The sequence below is a fragment of the Dermacentor silvarum genome, chromosome 3 (assembly GCF_013339745.2).
Source record: "Dermacentor silvarum isolate Dsil-2018 chromosome 3, BIME_Dsil_1.4, whole genome shotgun sequence".
Lineage (NCBI taxonomy): Eukaryota > Metazoa > Arthropoda > Arachnida > Ixodida > Ixodidae > Dermacentor > Dermacentor silvarum.
Window position 1 is genome coordinate 221,147,812 of NC_051156.1, and position 26,441 is coordinate 221,174,252.

General features: G+C 47.7%; 1 protein-coding gene across 1 annotated transcript; it reads right to left on the minus strand.

The window, feature by feature from the left end:
- Window positions 1–426: 426 nt before the first annotated feature.
- On the minus strand, window positions 427–14,913 carry LOC119445231 (P2X purinoceptor 4). Its single transcript, XM_037709552.2, has 11 exons — window positions 14,685–14,913; window positions 13,680–13,863; window positions 10,780–10,851; window positions 10,625–10,709; window positions 8,553–8,655; window positions 7,768–7,857; window positions 6,026–6,167; window positions 5,121–5,251; window positions 4,722–4,869; window positions 4,117–4,218; window positions 427–877 (listed from the first exon to the last, which is right to left on the minus strand). Exons 1-11 carry the CDS (start codon window positions 14,846–14,848, stop codon window positions 749–751), a joined length of 1,350 nt encoding a protein of 449 aa, XP_037565480.1. The 5' UTR covers window positions 14,849–14,913; the 3' UTR covers window positions 427–748.
- Window positions 14,914–26,441: the final 11,528 nt, after the last annotated feature.

Sequence of the window (26,441 nt, forward strand, 5' to 3'; positions counted from 1 at the left end):
ACGCCATGCTCTACGTAGGCTCCTTTCCCCAGTTCTGCTCTGGCCGTGAAAAAGGGTAGGCCGCGTGTTGTACGGTGTGAAGAACAGCGTACCTACCAAGAACGACGGCGTGAACTAAAAAGGAATCACCGACGATGCAGGCCGTGATCCCTTACCGTCATCCACCTTCACAATGGCAGATTGATATATATATATATATATATATATATATATATATATATATGTGTGTGTGTGTGTGTGTGTGTGTGTGTGTGTGTGTGTGTGTGTGTGTGTGTGTGTCGCCATAAATCGCCGTCTCCGGGAACCAAGTAAAAGGTGCCGAGTGGCGGCAATTTATGCGTGCGCGAGTCAACTCGCACATTTCGAAAAACACCAACGGAAGGTCACGCTCACGGGCTGCTTGGTTGGGGGAAAACGAAGACATTTTATCGGGTTTTCTAGTGCGGAGGGAACGACCATAAAAAGGACAAGACGACACACATATTGAGCTCAGTGTGTCGTCTTGTTTTACTTTGATTGAAATCCAAAGTCGGAACGGCAGAGAGGCTATCGTGTAAGTTTTTTCTTTATTCTTGCCTCAGAAACCCTGGAAAACGCGCCTTTTCAATGTTCAACATCAATAACGGCGAGGTGACGGGTGACCGACGCCCCCACGAGAGGCTGTCGACTGACAGCGTTCCAAGGTGCCGGTATAGGCATTTTTCGATATCGAATATGCCGTATAGTACATCTCTCCTCCGCGAATCAGTCAATTGCTGTCTTCTCGCGAGGGCCGGCTGTCCGTGCTGCTGGCGGATGTCTGGGCCCTCAGGAAGGGCGCCTGGCTGCGCTGCTTGAGTCTCGACCCGCCCAGATCGGGACAGGGCACCACCTTCAACTGTGGAAGGACAAATATCAGGGGCAGGTCGATGACAGCCCTCCGAGAAAATGGAGCGTCTCAAAACAGACGCAGGCGACGATGTAAATAAATCAACAGTCACTGCAATAGAGAAAAGAACAATGGGCTAGTTGGTATTACGTCACGCCTAGAAGGTTCTTTCCACCCCCTCACCCCAAATTGAATAGGGCGCAAGCTGTTTCGCTTAGACTTTTACAGACCGGCACATATCCGTGTCTGGCCGTTCTGCACGACGTTTACCCTGACGTATATCGCGACGACGCCTGCCTGTCCTGCGGGCAGACCTCCACTCTAGCACACATGCTCTGGGAGTGCGGGTCGAGATACCCCAAGTTCAGCAAGGATTAGTGGGGCTTGCTTCTGCGTAGCCCCGCTCTAGACAAGCAAATCCTGGCTGTCCGGCGTGCCCGCGACCGGGCCGGTGGGCTAGACCTGCCGGTCCCGACGTGGGACTAGCCGGGTGCGCGACGAGTTCGCGTCCTCGCCGGTCCTCCAATGAAAGTTATTTCACTCATTCACTCACGTCACGTGATATGTAGCGCTAACGGGACACGCAAGACGACAGAGAAGACAAAGACTCGGCGCGACTAACAACGTGGTTTATCGCACGCGATCACTACATACAAGCAGGCCCGCAGCCAGGAATTTTTTTCGGGGGGGGGGGGGGGGGGGGAGGCACTTGCTGAAGGCCCTGACTATTTGAGGAAAGCACCTGTTTTTCAATAATTATTTTCGGTAAAGATCAAAATATCGGCCTGGCTACGGGCCTGCATACAGGGTGTTTCAGTTAACTTGGGCCAAACTTAAAAATGTACAAATGCGTACGTAGCTGGACAGAATCAAGGTAATGTTCGCCGTCGCTTAGACAAACATTATTTTTTGTATTCCACCTAATTAGACAGCTAGTCTTAATGAATTAATCAACTTAATTATTATAATTAGATGAAAAGTGTCAATGAGACGATTGCAGAGCAACATGAAAAACGCTGGCTCTCCCGCAATCGAGAGGAGATGTAAGCATGAAACGGCTACCATATGGCGTCTTTTGCTGCCTGTGGTGTCGCCGCCTTCAACCGCTTTTCTTCTTTCAACAGTGCAGCGCGCTCAGCGTATGTCGCCACTTTTTATTCTTGTCGCGGACCGCTGGCGTTCAAAAGAGCACAGGCCAGTAGCGCACCCAGGATCTCTGCTAGGGGGGAGCAAGCACTTGGCATAATATGCAATTCCCTGCAGGGGTGGCATAAAGGGGTGGCATAAATGGGTGGTATAAAGATATTTCTATAAGAAGGCAGGGGGGGGGGGGGGGTTGGCAGTACATGGACTGGACTGGAAAAACTTTATTTAGATCCTGCAGGACGCGCTTAGGTCGTAGCGGGCGTCTCCCAAGTAGGGACACGCAGGATAAGAACGTATAGTAAAGCATTGATGTTTATCACGAACTTGGAAGATTGTGACGCATAATTCGCGCGTAACACACCATCGGGAATGCGTGAGATCACGTCTTAGGTAATAAATCTGATGCCCAGCGCGAAGTTTCGTGGGCCTGCTGGAAAGCCCATTGCTGGTCGTACATGATTCTCTATTTTCGTTAGTTGGGGATCCACGAGGGTACCCTATCACTTGACACTACATGGTGGAAGGGGGGGGGGGGGGGAGGAGAAATATTGGGGTGCTGGCCGCCCCTCCCCCCTCCCTTTCGCCCCACTTCAGAGCCATCCCTGGAAACATGGCAAGGTACCCTCTGACGACATGTGCCTGTATGTGGGCCCAGCCGGCCGCGCTCTCGGATCACCGCCAGGCTGTCTCGTCCATTCAAGTGGTCCGTGTTTCGTTTACGGATTTCGCATTCTGCGCATCGAATAGGCAGAACAGAGCTGCTGAAGAGGGTGCCCCTTCGCAATGGCGGCACGCGAAGTTATGCTGACGAAACTTCGCGCTGGGCATCAGATTTATTACCAAAGACGTGATCTCACGCATTCCCGATGGTGTGTTACGCGCGAATTATGCGTCACAAGCTTCCAAGTTCGTGATAAACATCAATGCTTTACTATACGTTCTTATCCTGCGTGTCAATAGCGGTATTGTTATTTAATTACTACAACATGTACGAGATGACATAGTGTACGCAACACGAGTAAGCGACTGCGTTGACACTGTACTTGGCATTCGTCACTTCGAACAACGTTCTTCGTAATGTTTGAGAACGCCACACTTGCGTAGAACTAAATCGGATGCGTACAGAGTGATGGACGGTTTAAAGCCCGTTGCTTCCTTACATTACTATGGACGCGAGTATATAGTAAGGAAAGCGATAATCGTCCATAATTCGCGGTCAGATAATGCATAGCCCTGCATCGCACCTCCTTTGCTATACTTTAAGTCCAGCCAGTGCAGGCAAACTCTTCTCGTCCACGTTCTCCTCTCGTCCAGTGTACGTAATACGGCCGTGTAACTGTGCCCGGGCCGCCCGAAATGTACCCCGCTACCATTAAATGAAACTTTTTAGAGCGCAGCTCTCAGGCGCCTATTCCTGCGGCGAATTTGGGCGTTGCCCCTAGTAACCGAGCGAACGAGCACAGCGGGAGATGAAAGGCGGCGATAGCGAAGAGTTCGCGAGGAGGAAAGCGGAGGAGGAGGGTATGGCGAAAGCGTGAGACGAAAAGTGCAGTGCCGCGCAAGACGGGCTTTGCGGTGACGATGGCTACGAGATGGCGCCAGTGTAGTGCGCGTCGTCTGTACGGAAACAAAGCGCTGCATGAGCGGAGGTCTGTCTGCGGTGGCTGCTGTGAATCGCGCCCTCATGTCAGCTCCACGTTGCCTATCGCAATCTCCCGATTAGCGAGGCAGTCGCGCCACACTTCGTTCCGTTTGCAACGTGCCGCACGAGACAGATTGTACGTGCCAGCCAATATATCGCGAAATGAAAACACGTATAGAGCTGAGCTCAAATTTCGCATTCGGGAGCATCGTAAGGTGATTTTTTTTTTCGGTGAGGTGCCATTGGCTTTCCATCGCTCCGGCTAATAAGGCAGACGTCTTTGCTTTTGGTTTTTTTTTCTTCTTTGTTCTCGTCCTAAAATGCCGCTGAGCTGATAGTATTTTTTTTTTTTCAAGAGAGAGAGAGACAGAGAGAGGAAGTTCTTTAAGAAAAGGCACTGGGAGCTTTTCTCTAGAAACGATGTTGGCGCTATAATGTGAGACACTGGAAGGTCGCTTACGTTGCAACTGTCCCTCTTCGAGACAAACTTGAATTTCTTGGCCCTGTAGAGTTTCTTCCTTTTGTCGAAGTGGACAACCACGAAGTCGCACAGCACGGTAGCCTGCATAAAGAGGCATCAGACGATCTCAGCCGTCGCTAAAGACATTACGTCAACTCGTTGTCACATCTGTTACGCTCGTCGTATATGCAAGGCACTTGGGAGCTGCGAGCAGCGCTTGGGGCGCAGCTGAGGGAGTACGTTTTATGCCACTATACAGGCCCCGTTAATGAAAGTTGTACGTATTCAAGACAGTTACGTTAAAGAAAGTGCATAAAGCTGGACCTGCAGCGATTTCGTGCAGTAATATTGTCGGCGCCGACCGATCCTTCGTAAAGAAAAAGACCCTGTGATTTGTGTGGTAGACGACGACGCTGCACACACTTTCACGCGCTGTCCTGGTTTTTCACATGTAATTGCTCTGCAAACCGTTTGCTTTCTTGACGCAACATTATGCCGCATGCGTGTGCTCAACGTTACGACATTTCAAACTTTGTGTATCCATCTTGTTCTTCGAACGGTCGGGCGAAAAGTGCGTGATCTTAGGCGGGACGTGGAATTCTCACCACCACGAGTAGGCCGAGTCCCGAGCCGAGTGTGACAGCTATGGGGATGATGCTCGTTCTGCCCGCCTCGCCTCTCACCAGCACGACGAAGTTGATGCCGTACGCCTTGACTAAGCTCCGGGTATTCTCACTGTAGTACTTGGCGTACCTGCGCAATGCGTTCGCTTGGTTGAATTCGAAGCAACAATTCGCACCGTATAGTACAACAGCTTCGGTGGTCTTCCATCTCCACTCCAGTGGAAGGGCTGACAGTTTTTTTTTTTTTTTTTTCTTTTTTTTTTAACACCACCGGTCACCAGTTGTATTCTAGCAAGAGAAGAGCTCAATTACCACCCCCATCAAGTTGGAGGTGTTGCCATCAGCTTCCCGCGTGATTCTTAACTGTTAATAAGTAGCGACCTGAAGTTAAAGCCTTGTGCAACCCTGGCATCCGGGTCGTCCAGCCTCAGGAAGGAGTAGTCGGGAAGGCAGTGCTTGGGATCGTAGTCGAGGTCACAGTCCCAGGTGATCATGATCTGTATCACCCCGCCCTGCAATGTGTACGTAATGGAGTGATGATATAGCAAAACGCGTCATCCGTAACTTCGCTGTTCGTCATGTCTGCGCAACGACGGCATTCCGCCCCGAACCCGCGACCTGATGGTCGACAGCAGAATGTCGTAACCACAGAGCCACCGTAGCGGGTGGGGCCTAATGCAAGAATGCTCGTCTATTTGAAGTTAGGTGCAATAAGAAAATCCAGGTGGTCCTATACACTTCACGATCTCTCACAGCTGCAGATGTATTTGTTTATAGGACGTTTCTTCATTCATTTTGCATATCTGTGTCCTGAGAACTTTCTTTTAATGTGATTGCGTGCTTTATACAATTTGTGTTTCTTAATTTTCCTTCTTTATTATTATGTGTTCGTTTTTTCTTTACGTTTTCTGCAATATTTTCCGTTATTTTTCATATTTCATAGTGATTTGGAGCAGCATCCGCGTTGGCCTCGTTAACATCTCTTGCAGCTTTCTTTGAAGTCTCTCTAAACTCAATAAATCAATCAATCAATCGATCAATCAATCACGTTTGCGTACTCGAGACGCAAACGGCGCCGCGAGGAGGACGTGGCCAGTGGTTGCATTCGGGGCACGATTATGGCACATATTTGCTGATGGCGGCCACTGTTGCAGCCTCTCTGGGACCGCGTCGTTGTGATACGGTATATATATTCGTTCGTTTGAAGGAGAATCAAGCGAGGTGTTCGATCGGTGTTCGGGAAAAAAAGAAAGAAAGTAATAATCATAGAAGAATGAAAAAGGCACCTTTCGCGCCATTGTGTCAAAGTCCGCGCCAGCCTGTTCGACCATGTCGCCGATGCGGAAAATCGGGCACAGAGACGACTTCCTGGTCTCGTGAAGGCAGGATCTCAGGTACGACGCGTTCACCCGGTCGGGGATGTTGCGCCTGCGTGTCGAGCAATTAATCGACCAACGTCGCTTAAACTGCGCGATTCCTCATAGCACTCGCGCATGCTATACCGTCCCCAAAGACCGTGCATCTGAAGTCTCACATTCAAATGCAGTGGACCTTCCTTCCTATTCCCATCCGGTGCAGCGGCTTGAACGAGTTGCAGCACAACTCACTTGTAATAATATATAAATGAATTCGAACGAGCATGACTATAAGAATAACCAGAGTTGAAAAAAGCTATCGATTACAACAACCAGATTTCAATTAAATTATGGCGCTTTACGTGCCAAAACCACCGCCTGATTATGAGGCACGCCCTAGTGGGGGACTCTGGATTATTTCTGACCACATCGGGTTCTGTAACGTGCACCTAAATCTAAACCAGATTTCAACTATGCTAGAATTCGATTTCATGTCGATGGAAATTACACGTCCAGATATAACGGCAATTTTTGAAAGCGTAATACTGATACAATTGAAACGAATAACGCCAGCTTGCAATAAGTATGCAAGGAAAGAAAGATATAAACAAATAAATAAATAAATAAATAAATAAATAAATAAATAAATAAATAAATAAATAAATAAATAAATAAATAAATAAATAAATAAGAGAAACACAAGATACTTCCTCGGGAACCTTGGAAAATGCTCACGGCGGTTCAACGTCATTTACGTCTTCCACGAGCGCACTTCCCGAAATGTGAAGAAAGAAACGCGTTATGGCTAAAAAACACAAAAAAAAAAGTAAGAAAATAAAAGAACGAGCGAAAACGAAGGAAATCACCTTTAAAATATATGTATCAGTTACCGCGTCCTCAATATTCTCACTGGAAAACGTGCATGTATAACACTATAAGTCGGGTACAACTTTAGAAGATAGCGGCATTTGTTCCTCAAAGGCGGAAGCGCACGAGCCTCCACCAAAGGGCGCGCACTGTAGACTGACGTCATGAGCCGGACGACCAGTGACCCCGCCGACGGAGACGATGGCCGCCCGCGCTTCGAACTGGAATGAGTCGCGTCAGCTGTGTGCGTCTGTCCCTCGTCAGAGTGAATTGTGGTAGGTCTAGCATGCCGGAAATGTTATTACGAGCTTACGATGCACCATCGCGTTCCAATGTCACCTCACGGGGCTCCATGGCGGAAAACTCGCACGGAATGCCGTGCGCGAACTCGCGAAACTGCGGGTTTACGGCGGAAAAAAAAAAAAAAAAAAGAAGAAGAAGAAGAAGAAGAAAAAAACGTGATAGGGAACGAAAATAAATAAATTAATTGAAAAAACCTATTACATTCTTGAAAATAAGTTTGTGAAAACACAAAATCGATGAAGGTGAAATGCAAAAACGCCCGCGTGCTTGCATGCGTTTTAGTGCACGTTAAAGAACCCCAGGTGGTCAAAATTAATCCGGAGCCCTCCACTACGGCGTGACTCATGCATAATCAGAACTGGTTTTGGCACGTAAAACCCCAGAATTAATCAATAGCGCATTAAATGGAGGGAGGAAGGAGGGATACGTGGCACTTCCCGTAAAGATAATCTTTAATTATGTGTGTCCCATATGGTATAGCCTATGAGACGATATACGCCTACCTCCGTACTTTGAATAACGGAAACTGGACGTAGTTCTTGATGAAAACCGTAAAATTGCGTACGCCGGTCAAGAGCCCTGTCCCATTCTTCCTGGAAAGAGAACGAAGAAACAGAGGTCAATATTTAGTTTTAAAAAATGTTTTGCTCGAAAACATTGGTGTGAGTACGCGGTAAAGAGTAACTGCCCGTATTAAAATATCAATTACAAGCGCGTATTAAAATTCTAGAAACGTCATATCGCTTATAGTGTATACACAAGGGGCGACAAGGTTGAAATACTTTCGCGTTACGCCATATCTACGACATTTATTTATCGAGAAAAAGTGCTGCTGACGTGTGGTGACGAACAGGTCAGCAACACTTCTGACCAGCCAAATGTAATAGCTTGTGAAAGCATGGAGAAATAATAAAGTTGCCGTTATGGTTTATATTCACTAAAAAACGGAAAGGCGACGTGTTTTTCCTATTCTATGTCCTTGTTTTAACGCACTGGTATACCCCGTTATAGGACAACGACGAAAAATAAGGAGACCGTGATGCCTAAAACCACAACAACTTCATTATCGGTCCACCGGCAAACGTACGCGCGCGTTACGTACATCATATTTAATTGAATGAGGGCACGAAATCAGAACATGCAGTATACTCTCTACTCATAAGCGCTCAAAGCGAGTGCGTCATCAAACAAGGCCGGAGGTGGGAATCTCACGATGCCTGGTCGCAGGGAACGGTGCATTGCAGACACGAACGCACTGTACACAATGGGACAAGCATAGACCGCTTACAAGGGGAGGACGTCCCTTTCCACAGGGCACCAGCCCTGTATCTCGCAGACGTACTGGTCCTCATCGGGATGCGCCGCCCTCACGCAGCGCCCCGTCATGATGCCTGCGCCATGTCAACGAATCCGTATATTACGTCACAGGCGGGCATGCGTACGACGAGCTCGCGAGCTGAATAGGTAACTGTTTGCGAACAGCTGGTATACTTTCACTTTTGAGTGACACCACGCGCCCAACGCTATACGCCTCACTGTAGAGTCAGGCATCTTACATGTGCGCTGGCGTATCCAATGAATGCACGCTGAAAATGACATCCCCAAAAGTGGTTGAGCGAGAATGCGGCCCGTGATTTGTCGCTGAAGGACATGCATTGTCTGTTGTCTTTATGTGGTCATGATTACCATCCCTTCTTTTCCCTTCTTTTCTAGTTCATTCAAAGCGAAGGTCTCGAACCTGTCAGCCTTAATGTCACTAGGTATAGGACGGTATTTTATCCACGTACCTGCTATCCTAAGGAGAACACACACCAAGCGCTACAGATCATGCTTAGTGTAATCCACCTAGCCCAATTTTCCGTTCTATTAAGATACATATATTGAAAAAGTGCAGACGCACGTAGAAAAGCAAACAGAAACATTTAATTTCAACGTTTCGGCCGGGGTCCGGCCATGGTCTGGGAATGTAAAAACATTACCCGCGGACAACGCCTATCCGAGAACCAACAGAAGACCAGTGGGAGGTCCAGCTGACTAGCCCAACACCTGAGGAGCAGCTACGGCTGGTAAACAGGTGTACGCTATCAGCACAGGGTCATGCTATCTGGAATAGGCTGTCCGCCCACATTCGGGCATTAATTAATTGATTTGTCTCCGTAATAAAGTTTATTCACTCACTTGCACGAATAGACTTTGTATAAAATGCAATCCCGCCTCTGCAAAGAATGAAATGTAATTCAGTTCGCGGAACTCAGGGGTAAGTGGAGGTCATAGTATATGGGTGTGATATAACCAAGTAAATGGGTGTGCTATAACTAAGAAGACGGTGTATGACCGTCTTCGTGGTCTCACAAAAGTTGCAGTAACTGCAAACAAAGAAACAGAGGAACATTCCTCTGGCATCTGCGATCCCTCGCATGCCCTATGCTAACACTCCCCCCCCCCCCCTGTCTAATGACTCGCGGTGATCATTAGACAAGTTAATGTGAAAATTAGACTAATTAAATTTTTTTACCGATACAGCGAGACAATTTATCCCAATGAAATACTCGTAGCTCGTCATCCGAGAAGTTTAAAGAACCAGTTCCAGGCAAGCAAAAAGCTGACGCTGCTAATTTCTGCAGCATAACGAATTCCCGCAAATTTTACTCATAATACCCAGGCTGAACTGCCGAAAGCGCAACAGTCCCGGAGACGCCCATGTTGGTGTGACATGACTGTTCACGCCTCACCGTCAGGCGCGCATAAAGCGGGCGAGGTCCTTTATATTCTTTATTTCGTTCTCCTTTAACAACCAATAATCGAGTTATTACGCTTGTGCGTTTTTCATGTAACGTTAAGTTCATATAACTATTGCATATATATGTAATAGTTGACGTAATAGTTCAGCGGAAGCCCGCAAGGTGGAGAGAAGTAATTAAAGGGAAAATGAGACATCCACCCAATCGTAGCAATTGCTACAAAGGAAACCCATACCGGTTCCACCAAAGAAAAGGCTCGCAGTTGAAGAAAAATTCGTCCTGGTCCGGTACTCGAACCCGGGACCACCGCCTTTCCGGGGCAGCCGCTCTACCATCTGAGCTAACCAGGCGGCTAGCAATTGTAGCAATTGCTACGATTGGGTGGATGTCTCATTTTCCCTTTTAATATGTAATAGTTATATCCATTTTTTGTATCTATTGTACTGTATTATGTTTTGAAGAGTTTCGTATACGCCTGCACTGTTCATGTAATCATAGATTTTTTTTTTTTTTCATAGAGTTCACACGCTATGAGTTTACTTGTACCAACCCCCCTCCCCATGTAATATCCTCAACCCCCAGAGGGTATTTAGGGGTACCTTGAATAAATACTACGTACCGTGCCCACGTCTCAGGGAGGCGCCTCTCTTGCAACTTGCGGTGTCGTTCTCCGATTTGCACCGTGCCTGCTTGATGCTCAGTTCCTGAAGCACAACGGAAGTCCTCAAGCCCGCGACGCAAACAAAAGTGCCCTTCGTTCCGTTTTCCGCTTACCTCAGGACAGGCGCTTATCGTCTGGTTAGGTGTCAGTATAACGTTCGTCGTGATGAAGAACTGGTTCGAGTCCTGCAAGTATAATGGCATTCGTGAGAACTGTATCCTCGATCGATCACTTCTGCAGATACCAGTTTCACTGGGAGCTTGGGGAGCGATTCATTTGGATAAACCTGTGAGGTAACTAACTAACTAACTAACTAACTAACTAACTAACTAACTAACTAACTAACTAACTAACTAACTAACTAACTAACTAACTAACTAACTAACTAACTAACTAACTAACTAACTAACTAAATAAATAAACCAGTGGAGAGGTTAATACAAAATAAACTGTCGGCGGGCACATTTGTCATTCCGGCTTGGACTTGGGCTGGTTGGTATGAAATCGTTCTATTCACTGCGCTATACTGCTAAACGAAGGACAGAATAAAAGAAACTGACACACACAAGTCTGTGTCACGCACATGCGTATCAGTTTGTGATTTGTGTAAAAAGTAAACTGTGCAGTAAACAGAACGGTGGCGACCTGGCTAGTTAACGCGAACCGCCCGGCCAATGCACGCACACACAAGGAAAAGAGAGGGAGGATCGAGAGAGAGAGAGATAAAACTTTATTGTGTCCATGATGGGGTCATGGGGCCGGCGGGGGTTGGGAGACTAACCCCCAGGCCTCCCCTTCCTCAGACGGCGGCCAGCCCTTGCTTTCTGGCGGCGTCTTCTGCCATCCGGAGGGCCCAAAGCTGCTCTTCTGGGTCCAAGGAGGATCGAGGCGCAGTGGAAGACCAAACGCGGGTTGCAAGCTATCGTCTCCGCCCTGCAAAACGCCCGCGTACTCCAGCTCGGCCTAACTCGGACAGAATGCGCTCGTCCGGGCTGGAGTAAAGAAATCGTTGATCCCTGTTTGTAAACGGCTCGCTTTGTGTTGGAGGCAGATCATAGTGCAAATAAAATTTCGTAAAGCCCAGTGGCTGTGGCGTTGCTCTGCTGACCTTGAGGACGTGGGTTCGATTCCCGACGTGGCGGCCGCACTCCGATGGGCCCGGAATGCAAAAAACACTCGTGTATCGTGGGTGCCCGATAAACAAGCCCAGGTGGTCAAAATTAATCCGGAGCCCCGCACCCCGGCGTACCTCAGATCGCAATTTTGGCCCATAACACCCCAGAGTTTAATTTTTTATTTAGCAACTGCGTGCATTGCAGCGAAAGTTGCGTCAGTCAATCATGCAAGATCGAGAACTATAGGAGAGGTGAAGTGTGGCTCTGGCGCAAGAAACTAAGAGGAAAGAAGGGACAGGCTTTCTTTCTGTCCCTTCTTCTTTCCTCTTAGTTTTGTTGCGCCAGAACCACGTTTCAAGCATGAACCAAATATAGCCCAACATCGCATTCTACTGAGCCAGTTTCTTGCCGTTGATTGAAAAGATTCAGTAGCACACAAGCATAACGTCCTTCTTTGCCCAAGACGACGTGGACTCTCTGCTTTTGCCTCAGTGCATGGTGTTAGTGAGACCCAGTGTACGAATTACTTGCTCGCCGTTCTGCCTTCTTATTCTTTTATAATTTTCAGTGAAGCACGGTTGGAGTCGGATTCCGTGTTCGGCAAGTTCGTGTTTTCTTTTTCTGCGTTTACATACGCCAGACTATTGAGCCAAACTTCCGTGGTGCATTGGGAAAGGGCATTGCAATTACTACTTAAAAGGACACTAAAGATTGACAGTTTATTCTAGAATTTTTGAGAATTTATTGGAATAAAGGTAACTGTTTTAAAAAGCTTTGTTATTATAGAGAAGAGACGGAAGGGCAATTTTTCTTTTTCATTTCTCAAATTTCGCGCCCGGTCTGCAGCGCACGTATATATGTCACAGATTTCAAATTATTTTCGTTTCTCTACAGAAAAAAAGAAAGAAAACTGTTTTTCATTTAATTCGAAACACACTGGGTTAAGTCTGGTTCCTGTGGAATGAAATGCAATCACTGTTTATTGGTGAACTATCAAATTCCTATGCAAACGCGTTCAAATCATGAAGATTTTCAGGAAACTCTATATGATTCAAATCTCATGACGTCACACACGGGAACTTCAACAGGCATTTTTGTAAGAGCTTTTTCTGGCTTACCGAGACGCTGTTCACGCTAAGACTGATGCTTGTGGTGTATCAGATATATTTACCAATGCAGCTTGACCTTCCTCTTTAGTGTCCCCTCAACATGACTGCGCTTATCTAACATTTCAACAAGAAAAAATTCATGAGCCATTTCACTCTGTGAAGGTGCACGACCAGTGAAGCTGTTTAGCGCACGACACAGAGGTGACACAGAATTCTGAACAAAGGTATATACGAACATATTTTTTTGTCCTGATCGGTGGTCATCGCGACGATAAGTACGCACACACATTCGCGTGTCCCCTCTGTTATTAAATCTGTCCGTCACGTAAGACGGACATACCGCCTTAAGCAATGGCTCCCCCGTAATGGGGAGGCCCCGTAAACGCGGCCTCCACATTACGACGACAGAAAAGAAGTGAAATTATATGCTGGAAAGATGAGCGGCAACGGAGCCAGCTGTGGAAGACGACGACGAACGCGTGAGCAGTGGCACGAGCGCGCTCGCGCGGTTGCGCCGAGGGGCGCCAACCCTTTCCCCTCGGTCGTCTTATCAGGCGCACACTACGTCACGAACTACGTCGTACATTCACAGAGACACATCGTTTAAGACCCAGGTGGCCGTTAAACCGAGCTCCGACGCGAGCGACGATATGCGTTTGCTTTTGTTGTTGGCTCTTTCACTCTCACTTTTTAGAGGAGAGCTTTAGGGGAGAGCGTTTTCCGCGCGGACGCCATAAAATCCCGGATCCTAGCCATAGACAGCTTCGCTGTAAAAGCCGAGGCACTCACGTGCGGCGGCACGACGATGTCCTCGTTGTCCCACATCCTGCGGTAGTGGCGCGTATCCCCGAGGGCCGGCTTGAAGGCGTCCTCGGAGAGGGACTCCGTGGACAGCGCGCCCTTCACCTTCACCGTGACAGCGCTCGTGCAAGAACTGTAGCGCTGGTAGCCCTTCTCGTAGATCAGGGCATATCTGCGTCAGGCACCGAATACTGTCAGGTGTCAGACGCCGTGCTCAGGAACTGCGGCGTCTCGGACTAGCGTATAACGCGCTTCTGCCCGAGAACTACGAGCTAACAGTAATTCCTGTCATAACGGTAAGCGAAGTAAATTGATGAGATTTTCACCAGTGGCCGTGAAGCCAAGCCGTCATCTTAATTATATAGAAGTGAAACGAGGGTATACTGCGCCAGTGGCGTAGCCGGGAACTTTTCAGGGAGGGGGGGCACTTACTTGACCGGGAGTGACTTGGCAGGCGGGTGTTCTCGCACGTCGCTTTATGCCAGGTATCCAGGCACAAAGAAATTTCGAGGGGGGGGGGGGGGTTGCACGGACGAAAAGAGGAGATGACACAAGTAGCGACACGAAAGCATGAAACACAAATAAACAGGAGAGACTTAATTACGCCAATGCTCGCTCATACGGTTTCCAAGTAGGCAGGTATAGCAAGCAAGCCAATCAGTGACACAAAGCACATAAGATGTGAATTCACAAAACGCTTTCTTTACCTACAGAAGCAACTCCCCTCCCCCTCCAAGCAATCAGGGAACCGTATATTTCTGACGGGTCACTTTCAGAGTGCATCTATTGGCGGGATGCCTGTCGCCCTAGAGGTGACATGCTGACGATAGTGTCGCACAAAAGCAAACCCAGCACACGCGAAAGTGTTCCATCGAATGACACCAGAGCATGCTATATGAGATCGACACCAGCAAGCATTTATCGCGTTGGCCAGCGAAGCTCGCAACCACGCCGTGACACTCCGAGACGCTTGCCTCAGCGAAGACTCCGCACCCTATGATGAAGCCTATGATGACGAGCTGTATGGTCCGGTTCAGAACGCCGATCTTCCTGTTGCCGATCTGGACCACCTTAAGCGTCCGGTACTCGAAGAAAAACGTCGAGAACGCACGGGCGGTCGCCGATTCGACGGCGGCTAACGCGGCAGCCAAGTCCATGTCTGGCTTGTATATGCGCGCAACGGAGTAAGCAATCGCTAGCGCGTACGACACTGATATGAAACGTCGCGCCTTGTGACCTCGCTGTCTATCGCCGAACTGGTCATTTTTATTTTGTTGCGGCAATGTACTCACAGTGTCACCTATCAGAAAATGAGTCCGTAGAGACGACTCCAGAATAGATAACTCTAATGCCCCGGGTTCATAATCGTTTACTTATCAGTGAATCATTAATCACTAGAAGAGCTTTAGTTTGTCCACAATCTTCTTACCGTTTACGGATTACTGGGTTACCAGAGACGTAATCGTGAGCGACCGGGTTGGTGGTGCTATCTGGTGGCGCAAACTTCTGACCTTCGTGGTGTTTTCTTTCTTTCTCTCTCTCTTTCATTCTCTCTCTCTTTCTCTTCCTCTCTTTATTTCTCTCTTTCTTCCATTGTCTCTTTCTCTTTCTGTCTTTCTCTGACCTTCGTGGTGACTTTCTTTCTCTCTTTTTTGTCCCTGGTATGTGCCATTGAGCTCGGACCTTTTCTGCACTATGACCAGGATCGGCCCACTTTTCAGCGTGACACCGCCGCCGCCACCACCACCGCCGACACTTGTGAGCCTATAAAGCTTCGCTTAAAAAAAAAAAAGAAAAGGTTGCACCAACACTTCGGCAAACGTACCGCGAATCTTAAAACACGCTTTTTTTTTACGATTCTCGATCCACATAAAAATCTCGCCCAAAGATAACCACATAGCCAACCCAACTAAAACACAGAAACACGAAAATGCTAAGTAGCCCAATCTGGCAACACTGGCCCGCACTACGCTTTTCTTCTTGAACGTTTGTCATACCCTGCTCTGCTTTCCGCCTCCTGGTTCCGCTGTAGCCGCCTCGCGTCTTTCATCCCCCGCTGCGCTCCGCGTTCGCTTTCATCTTTCGCTGCGCTCGTTCGCTCGGTTACTCCGCCGACGCTCGCCGCAGGAACGCGCGCCTAAGAGCTGCGCTCTGAAAAGAGAAAAAAAAATATATTGATTGCTGTTGTTACGCCGCTGCCTCGTAACTTTATGCGGCCACCACGTCACCCATTTAGTAGCGTAAATGATTTAAACCCGCTTTCGAGAGCGTGAGCAAGGCGCGCGGGCCCGCACTCACTTGTCCTTCTTGATCATGTTTTGCGGCACAACTTTGAAAAGCGGGATAAATTGCTACGGAAAATGTAGCGAGCTGAATACATTTGAAAAGTATGTTTTCAAATGCAATGCACAATTTGACATACGAGCATACGCAATCATGCAATAATTTGTTAATTTGAATAATTCATCCTGGCTAATTAGCTGATCAATAATAACGGGGGAAAATATCCCGTTCGCGCAAGGCGACTACTAAAAACACCGTTAATTGGGGCCATCCTCGTATCGTGTAGCTCCTTTTTTTTTTAAATAGCTTGTCCATATATGACGAAAAGAGCTGGCTATCCTCGCTATTTCACTAATCAAGATAGCCAGCATTCATGGGCACGGTTAAGTGTCCGTGGTGATGTCTGAGGCGTCTCTCTGTGAGCTTCGTTGAAGATAAACCGGCGACAGTCGAACGCATTTCAGACAGAAACTTGAGAAAATGTGACGCCGCATATGTAGCCACATGCTGAAAGGATATGACCCCGTACTTTTTTTTCTTTTTTTTTTTTCACGGCCCGCAGTGACCCGCTAATCGCTGTCCTCACAATGGAGCTGACGCAGACAACAGATTGCTGCTGCTACAGCTAAGATAAAGATTGTCAAGTCTATATAGAGCTTAGCGAAAATGTTGAGACACACCGCTGCGACTTGTTCTCGCGAAACGGGCCACGCGCGTCGAAGTTTAATATATTTGTCTTTCGATAATAAGTTGTATTACGATTATTCTAAAGTCACCTTTATAGTTCTAATTTTGACCAAACGAAGGGATACATTGATCAGTTGCTCACGTGCGTTGTTTGTTGGTCAAAGCACTGCACGCTCAATGAAGTCGACGCGCAGGACATTTTCTTTGTTTTGTCGACAATTCAAAATCATCATTGGGACCATGAGGGAACCCTATATTCAGTTAATAGTGTGCGTAATAAATTTCTGCAGATGAAGTTAAGAATGCATGCAGCTTTAAAAGTTATTGCTTCAATGTGGCGATTCCAAATTAGGTCTGACAAAAGATATGATATGATAAAATGATATAACCTATGAAAATACACGATAGATATGAAGCGAGTTCTGATGAAAGAGCTAAATATTTTGCTTCAATTCATTGTGGGATGAGCTGATTCTTCAAATGGTATCGGGTTGAACGTAATATAAGCGGGACGTGATATGCGTTTCAGAGAAAAACGAATGCATTTGGACTTGGCGATTTTTAAAGACATAAACCATGTGTTGCACCATGTATATATTTTGTCGAGGTCAGCTAGTAACGCCATTTTATCAGAATCACTAGCAATTACTCTATATACGACACAGTGATCTGCGTAAAGCCCGATTTCTGACGTTATGCAGAAGCTTCTATCATTGATAAATATAAGAAATAACAGTGGCCCCAGCACTGACTCCTGAGGGACTCCAGAATTGGGACATACTAGAAGTGGTCACCGATTCTCTTCGTAAATAAACTTTTTGGTAGCGTCCACAAAGATAACGTTGGAGCCATCAAAGAGTGTTTGCATGTAATCTGAGGAGGAACAGTTTGTGCAATAGAAGGACATAAGAAATCCTTGTCAAATGCTCTTTGAAGATCTAATAATATACAACCGGTTTCATGGCCACAGTCAAATGATTTGAACACACAATGAAAAAATTCAATTAGCTACGTGGTGCAAGAATTACCTGCCCTAAAACCGTGTAGGTAATCTACAAAAAAGTTATTGCTTTGAAGGTAATGAAAAAAAAATGGTCTCCAATCCACGCTGTGAAGGTGGTTGGACAGCGAAGCTGTACACAACTAAAACGATTACCCATTGCGACGTAGCTTGAAATTATTCCCATATGACGACATTCACATGCACTTTACGTAATTATTAGCCTAAGACCTTTCAACGGCCTGAGACTTGGCTTGCGCAAGCCAAGTCGCAGCAAGCCAAGTCCGCGCAAGCCAAGTCGCAGGCTGGTTGAAACGTCTTGGGCTAATAATGAGCCACTAACATAAGCTGCAGTTGCCGCTTCCCGGCAACTGCAGCTTATGTAACCGTAATATTTACGGGCAAACGCTTGCGGCGAACGCTATGCGCGAACGCGAGCTTTCCGATTCGTTTTGTTTCGTTCCCCCGCATGGTCCGCGCCGCCGCTGATGCGCGTAGGCGAGCGCCATCTGCTGGTGCTGCAAGGAACCCAGCTAACCCAGCGGCGCACGCGGCGCGCTTCCCGAGTGTTTGCCTACGGACACGACAGAGCCATTGGGACGTAGAGGTACGCAGCTTCGCTGTAAAAATACTCGGTGAACCAGGAACAGAGGCTGGGTAGCTGCATGCGAGCAGGTGGCGCCTCGTAAGTGCGCGTCGACTCAGCTGTCCGCAAATCGCGGTCAGCATACTTCATAATTTCATAGGTCAGCATACTCACTCAATCACACTTACTCATGCTCGCTCCACACTCATTTCACAGCCGAAATATAGTGTTAGTGAGTGACGAATTGGTGTGAGACCGTGGGTATGAACGAGGCTGAGTGCGTTTGAGTGGACGTGAATATGAACAGGAGTGAGTGCTGGTTAACGTGAGTACTAACGAAAGTCAGTGATGGTAATCTTGAGTGGACGTGAGTACGAACGTGAGCAACTGTCGGAGAGTGTAAGTGGATGTGAGCGTGAGTGCCTGTGAGGGGAAGTGGACGCGAGTAGGAGAGTGGGTGGGTGCCGGTAAGTGTGAATGGAAGTTGCTATGATTGGCGAGTGAGCGTGAGTATGAATGAGCGCGAATAAGAACGTGCGTGAGTACCGCCGAGTGTGAGTATACACATGCGTGTTAGTGCATGAGTACATAGTCTGCGAAAATATTCGTAAGTATATGTATATACAGTCGAGCACCTCTACAACGAACGCCTTTGCAACGAAATGATCTGTATAACGAAGGAGTAAGATTTGCGCTGTGCGACCTTTACAACGAAGTGACCTGTATAATGAATGATCGCGGATCCCTCAAGCACTCCGTTATAAAGGCGTTCGACTGTACGCTTAATATACAGAGATATGCCAAATTTAGAAGCCAATTCCTACGAAGCTGGCTTTACTACAAGAACGTCATGAATGGGGCGAAGCCAAACGCGACTGAGCAGAGTTATTGGATTGGCGCCACAGATCGCACAAAACGAGTTGGGTGCGTTTGATACGCTCATAAGGCTTCGACGCAAAGGGCTTTTCGTGCCAGCACATGCTGTCAGGGTCACCGAAGAGAAATATTACGCTGGCTCAGTAATTTGCACTTCTGTATTTCCACAAAACTTCAGTCTTGCCGGCAACAGGTCTGCATGGAAAACTAGAAAAGACGCAAGAACGAGAGACGGGCGGCGCCGCAACATTGAAGTTCCCACGACGTCGTGAATTTTGACAGCGCCTGCTCGGTAACAGTTAATTATTTATCACTTAAAGGGTTCACCGTTAAAGTTCTCACTCCAGCAAGTTTAGAAATTTTCTTGCATGATATCTGCATAAATGTCGCAAAAGTGGCGTTACTTGTAGTACTTTAGGTGATGGTGAACATGATCTGTTTCAGTGTCCCAGACGCATATATTGGAAATATAGAAGGCACGGCACCTTAGCAACTGCTGTGAGAGTACGCCGAGCCGCCTAAAGCCTTTTACGCTAACCTAACCTAACGTAACCTAACCTATCGTGGGCGGCACGCAAAGGCAATTCGCCCCGAGATCTTTCAGTGGCGCCCTCGCGCGTGTGACGTCAATGGGGGGACTCGGCTGCCGCTTGCTTGCTTGCTTGCTACGTGAAGGTAACTTGAAGCTGTCGGCCGTCCTGCTCTGTGCGAGTTTTTGAAAAGCGAGTCTGCAGCTTTTTCGGCCAGTATATACGGAATGTTCCAAATCGAGCCGAGTAGTAGTCACCACGCTGAGTGTGGATTGCTCCTGGCGTCGTCTGCTAGTCATCAGTGTGTATACGTGCGTGTACACACTGCATTGGCTTCTCGCCATTGCTTGTGATGGCGCACTCATAATGATTTGTCGGCCCCTTTTTCGACAATGAACTGCGGAATCTGGCCTTCAGCTACGGTGCATGCGCTGCAATAGTGTGTTTGTATGTTCAACGCGTGCTGCGTGTTCGGTCGCTCACTCCATTTGCCACAGACATTCCGATTTTGTTGCTGCCAACGCGTTAAGCATATCACGACAGAAGTTTGATCTCATTCTCAATAAACTAGATGGTCACTGCGGTACGTTAATGCATTAGCGACGTATAAAATGTTTACAAGCTTTTCTGCGTTTTTTAACATAATATTTTTATTATTACGCTGATAAAATAATGTTTACCGAGGGGTTTCCGCTAGTCGGAAAGTGCATTGAACAGAAATATTATTATGCTAAGCTAAACAAACATTTTTTTTTCTGCATTAGAAGGTGGTAATGAGATTTATTTGCAAGAAAACGGTGCAAAGCACGCTTGACAGTTGGGAACGGTAGCGTGTGGTGCCCCACTAATGTTCAAAGTAAACTGTTTCTCAGCAAAATAACGAGACTTTTGTTGTCAGAAAAAGTTTTACATCTGCAAACCCAATTGAGTTACTGGAATTAAACGAGCGAAATGTGAAATTCGCAGTCGACTACAATGCCGCTTAGTCATGGCAAAATTTTGCGCTCAGCCCCGCGTTCGTGCTTTATTACCAAAGCTGCGTAGACTCATTTACTGGCTCGGCGCGGTGTTTTATGACTGAGTCACGAGATCGTGTCCCTGGTCGCGAGATATGGAGCCATATGAAAAATAAAAATATATGTAAAAAATGGACCCCCCTTCCACTACTGTGAAAAGGGGTGCAAGCGAAGCTTGTGTTGCCTCGTTTGTGGAACAAGCGCGTGCCGAGCACGAGCGCGAGCGCAAACCCAGGGGCGCCAACGAGCCAGCTGCGGAAGACTTCCACTCCGTGAAGATGGTTAACCAGCGAAGCTGAAACGTGCGGCCCCGGTGTTTATCACTGGGTTAATCCCGAGAGTTCATTAAAGCATTTATCAATTATGAGGTTACACACACGTTCGGCTGCGTCGGAGAGAACGACGTCACTGACGGTATGCCCGCAGTCCGCCGTTGTCGCTTGCGTTCGATGTCTCGAGTTTGCTCGGCGGCGTGGTTAGCAGCATTCGCCCGCCATTGCTGCTTGCGATTTTTCGAAAATTGAATTGCTGGAAAATTAAATATGTCCGTTACGTAAGGCAATGAATGGCTCATGCCCCTGTAAACGCGGCCTCCCCATTACGACGACAGAATAGAAGTGAAATTCTACGCTGGAATGATTAGCGGAAACGCAGCCAGCTGTGGAAGCACACGACGACGCTCCAGCAGCTCTGAGAGCAGCTGGTTTTTTTAACGTTACATCGCCGGCGCAGGCTAGCGTGTACAAGCTTCGCTTGAACATAAATTCTGAGATTTTACGTGCCGAAACTACCATATGATTATCAGGCACGTAGTGTAGGACTCCGGATTAATTTTGACCACCTGGGGTTCTTTACCCCACCCCCCATGCACCTAAATCTAAGTACACACGAGCGCGTTTGCAATTCGCCCCTATTTAAATGCGGCCGCCACGGAGGAAAAGGTCGAATCAGTGACCTCGAGCTAAGCAGCGCCACGCCAGATCCACTGGGCGATCACATCGGGTGGTTATATGGAATATATATTTAATATACAAGGTTTTTTGTTTTCATAATTATGGCAATCATAAAACTAACACTAGGGAAAAATACAGATGGCAATTGGAGAGCGCTGTGCTACGCGAGCACGCAGTCAGAGCGCAAGCAAACACATTAAAATGAAGCTATTCTAGCCGGAGCGTAGCAGACGACAAAGGCGAGTCCTCCCTCTGACGTGACAGAGCGAAACCGTTTATTGCGATAACAGTTATAAGGACACTCCAAGCGGATTTCTGCCGTCGGCGTCGTCGCCGCGCGCTGTATGTGTGCGTGAAAGCACGCGAGGGACGCGCGCTTTCACGGGGAGCGAATGCACAGCGGAGAGCAAACGCGACATCTTCCGTTGTGCGAAAGGCCGTGGGGGATGGGAGGGAGGGGGCGACGTTGTGCTGCGGCACCAAATGCGATTCTTGCAATCGGGCGCAAGGGGAACTGGAATCTCGCAGGCGAAAGGAGGAAAGCGGGAAGGCAGCGCGGGAGGGAGGGGATGCGACTCCTGCTCTGCGAGCAACTGCGTACTTGTACATTGCGCGGCTGCGGGCGGTCGCGCGCACCGTATCTTGAAAGCGATGTGCAACACGGCTCCTAGCGCTGTGCTTTCGCCGCTCAGTTTCCGTTCAAGCGAGAGACCGCACGAACCTTCGCTCGCTGCTGCCACCGCGCTTGCTCACGCTAGCGTTTTGACAGTGGTTGTCTGCGGTCATCGAGTGTGAACTATATTCATGTTTGCTTATGCGCACAGACACCATGCTTGTTAATTCAGTTAGTAAGCGAATGTGTCCAAGTTTATGCAGCCGATAAAACTACTATCCTTACTCCGTATAGCTCTCTACTAATTTTGCTATCGAAATTGATGCTTCACCTTTCGGGCAAAACTGCGACATTTTTTGTTTGACGCACTCGAGGCTCTCCACATGCTGTTGTGAACGGCATGGTTTTTCCTCGAGGGCCCCGCTCATTCAAGAAGGTGTCCTGACTCTTCTTGAAGTTGAGACTTGGCTAACGATTGGTAACGATCCCGTGTGCGGGATGGATCACGAACAGCACGCGAACTTGCATTTTGTCCGCTTCGCTGTGCGCGTCGCCTTGTGCATCCGTCTCGTGCTGCGCTTTTGAACAGAGACGAACTTTTCTGAAAGAAGGCGCTCGGATGGCTTGCACGTGACGTCACGCACTCTGCAGGACAGCTGCGTCCGCCATGTTGTTGAACCAGCACAGGCGTCAGCACAATTCGGCGTCTCGCAGTAGAAAACGGAGCACGTACCGCTTGCACACAGCGCCTCCTCATTGAGCATGCTGCCACTTGGTAAAAGGCCGTTAAATAAGGCTTACTTTTCCACTTTGATCGGACAGGAACGCGGGTGTTACGAGGAAAAGGTATGCATGTGCGACGGCATTGACCCGTACTCTCTGCGACCGGGATGAACGGACACAACGAACGTCGATGCTTTCCCGGAGGTCACGCACCGCGACAATTATTTGGTGTTCAGTGCAAGCTTGGTGACGTTGGAAGAAATGAAGGCGTACAAGGTAATGGAGGCCCATAATTACTTCACCAGCGGCTGGGTTAAAAGTTTGTCTGCCAGAACGCTGCACGACGACAAAGTGATTATGATTGCCGAGCTAAGATGTGCGGTTTTCTCTTAACGTTTGCAAACTTTATCAGCGTTTCGCGCGCACGAACATGCCTGCCGACAAATGCGCGAGTGAAACGTCGCCGCTGCTGCTTCCGCCGCCGCCGTCATGGCTCGCCGCTTCTCGTGGCATCGTTTTTCACCGCGCTCGTGGCGAGCTAGACCTGCGTGCTTGCTGCCGTAGCCCAGAAGAAGCGTTGGAGCCCAATCTGGGTTTGTTTCTTCAAACAGAATTGACGGCCCTCCTACAAACGCAAGCACATCATGTTACAAAAGAGGTTTCGGAGACTGGCTACGCTCAAGTTGATGGTACATGCCACAGACTTTCCTGTCGCAAAGTGCGCACCGCACACTCGCACGTTGGGGTTGTTACCATCGAAATTTCCACGCTTTATACGTGCCAGCCACAGCCTGCGCCGGTTCGTGCTGAGTGTTTTGGTTCACTCACACTCATCATTTATTACCTTCGGCAGGCGAAAGAAGCTCGAATTGGTCGGCTTCTTCTTTCTCAGAGTTATCGCTGCAATTGGAGCAGCTAAAAACTGCGCACATAACCATTCCGACAAAATCGACGGGCACAAACTTGCACGAAGAACGGCAGTCGCAGCGACGGCGTGACAACGGCCGGCATGGGCGAGCAGACGAGGCGAGCAGTCGCGGTTCGCCAACATGGCCGCCAATTGTATCCCAGGGTTCCGTAGTGGTGACGTAGGTGCAAGCCATGAAGCCTAGATTCGCTACAGCCTACCTCCTCCTCCTCCTAACTACTTAGGTTGAAGTCCGTGACGTCAGTTGGACGTATAGGCGCTGCAATACGGGTGCGAAATTTAAAAAAAAAAAAAGCTTTTTGCTGTCATCCCCCCCCCCCCCCCCGTCGGTACTATGGTGTCCCTGGAGAGGACACTATAATGGCAACAATAAATCAGGTTAGTCTGGTGTACTGTTTAAATTATTGCGAATCTCAGCTGATTTATGAATCAGCTAGACTTTAATAATTCTGTCTTCATTCATTCATTAGGCAGAAAAATGTTCGTTACTGAAAAATGAATGATCAAAATTAAATTTTTCTAAATTTCACGTCACAAGCTCAGTGCCTGTATGCGTCAGTGTGGCGTAGTCATTCATTTCAAATGATATAGCGTATTTCGACTGCTTTTGGTGGTTCTCGAAACTTCCCAAGTTGAATCCTTGGTTATATTACATTTCAATACAGCCACTCTATGCCCACAAATAAATAACTAGAAAAATAAGTCAAAATTCAAAATACATGACGTCACACTGAGGTGGTGCAGAACCCACTCGCCTTGCGATCGTTTTTTCATCTTCTCTTGCTCATCAAGCCACCTTTCATATAGTAAGCGGCCGTTAAGCTATAGCAGATGCGTAATATGCTAATATATGTGCATTTAATATTTCTCTTTAGTGACTCCCTTTAATTGGCAGTTTAACTTGATCGTCTGACAGTGCTAGGTCACGACTTAGGCGCGATTACCGACTTGTTGCTACAAACCACATATTTGTTGTAAATATATGTATTGTGAACATGTTGGCAGCCCATTTTCCTCATGCCTTTTCTCCACAAAGTGGTTTAAATAGCACTTCACCTTTTTCCAAAAAAAATGTATAAAAAATTAAGGTTGAGCATGGCATGGAGAGGCACACACATATTACATACAGCTAAAAATTAACAAAAGGTGTTAGACTACTTGGAAAACTCACAGAAATTAGGAAACACAAAAAGAGCAGTGTATGTTTGTTTGCACGCGTGTCTGTGTGCCCACGCATGTTCAGTTATTGTGCACAGTTTATCAGGAATAAACAAATCGGTAATGACACCATTTGGCTAATGATGATGAAAAATGAAGCAATGCAGACTTACATATTTGCATCACTTAGACCTGTCATATTTCTTGTTGGGCAGCAGAGATTCAGCACGAAGCATCGAAACTCAATCAAATATATTTCCAGACACCACAGCACTAAGCTAACATGATTAGGATTGTAAGACATTTTGTCAGTGCACTTAATGTGTGCTTATAAGCATTATTATGATTATAGCAAGCTTCACTTACGGACCTTAATTTATGTCTAAAGTGTGCAAGTAGTACTAATGCACAGCTAGACAACATGCTCCCTACTTTAGCCCCCATTTCGAGCACTTGTTATTTTGCTTCTGCAGTCCCAAAACTTAAATTTCAACTAATTGCCATTCCCATGGGTCTTTTTGTACTGTGTAGCACGCTTGTAAATCTACCTCCACCTGCTGCTTGCATAGAATGAATGTGTTTGATGAATTTAGTCCTCAGCAGTACATTCCAAGTTTTTTTGTACCTCACTGCCTTGGTAGCTGACAGAGAAACACACACCACCTATTATACAATTAAGAATCAAAAAAGTTGCAGTTTCACCCGAAAGGCGGAGCATTGATTGTGATAGCAAATTATTAGACAGCCATACGAAGTAAGGATAGTAGTTTTAGCGGCCGTATAGACATGTAAACATTCGCTTACTAACTAAATTAACAAGCATGATGTCACGCGTGCAGAAGCAAACATGAACACATCTCGCTCAATGATTGCGGAAACTCGTTGTCGAAACGCTGGAGTGGGGAAGCGCGGCAGCAGCAGCGAGCGAATTGACCTTCGTGCTGCCTCTCGCTTCAAGGCGAACTAAGCGGCGAAAACAGCGCACGCGCGGCCGCGCCATACGCAGCAGCCTCCGGTGTAGAACGCGCCCCTCACCCCAGTGCATTGCGTGCGACGAAAGAGCGCTTTCAAGATAGGGCCCGCACGGCCGCGCCATATACGTAGCATCCGCCAGAGCAGAACGCGCCCCCCTCTCCCTCCCCTCTCCCCCGGTGCCTTGCGCGCGACGGGAGACGGCGTACTTCCTGTCCGCTTTCCTCCTTTGCGCGCGCGAGATTGAGCCGCCGTCCTCGGCTTACCCTCGCATGCTTTCACGCGCACATACAGCATACAGCACGCGGTGACGATGTTATTGCTCTTGGACTTCATACGGAACGTCATGACGACGCCAATGGCAGAAATGTGTCCAGGGTGTCTATATAATTGATATAACAATAAAATTACATGGGACGGTCAAA

Coding starts and splice junctions, on each gene's coding strand:
- LOC119445231 (XM_037709552.2), bottom strand. CDS start 14,848: ATGGACTTGGCTGCCGCGTTAGCCGCCGTCGAATCGGCGACCGCCCGT. Junction 10,710..10,779: donor CGATAAGCGCCTGTCCTGAG/GTAAGCGGAAAA, acceptor GTTGTGCTTCAG/GAACTGAGCATCAAGCAGGC. Junction 4,219..4,721: donor GACTCGGCCTACTCGTGGTG/GTGAGAATTCCA, acceptor CTCTTTATGCAG/GCTACCGTGCTGTGCGACTT.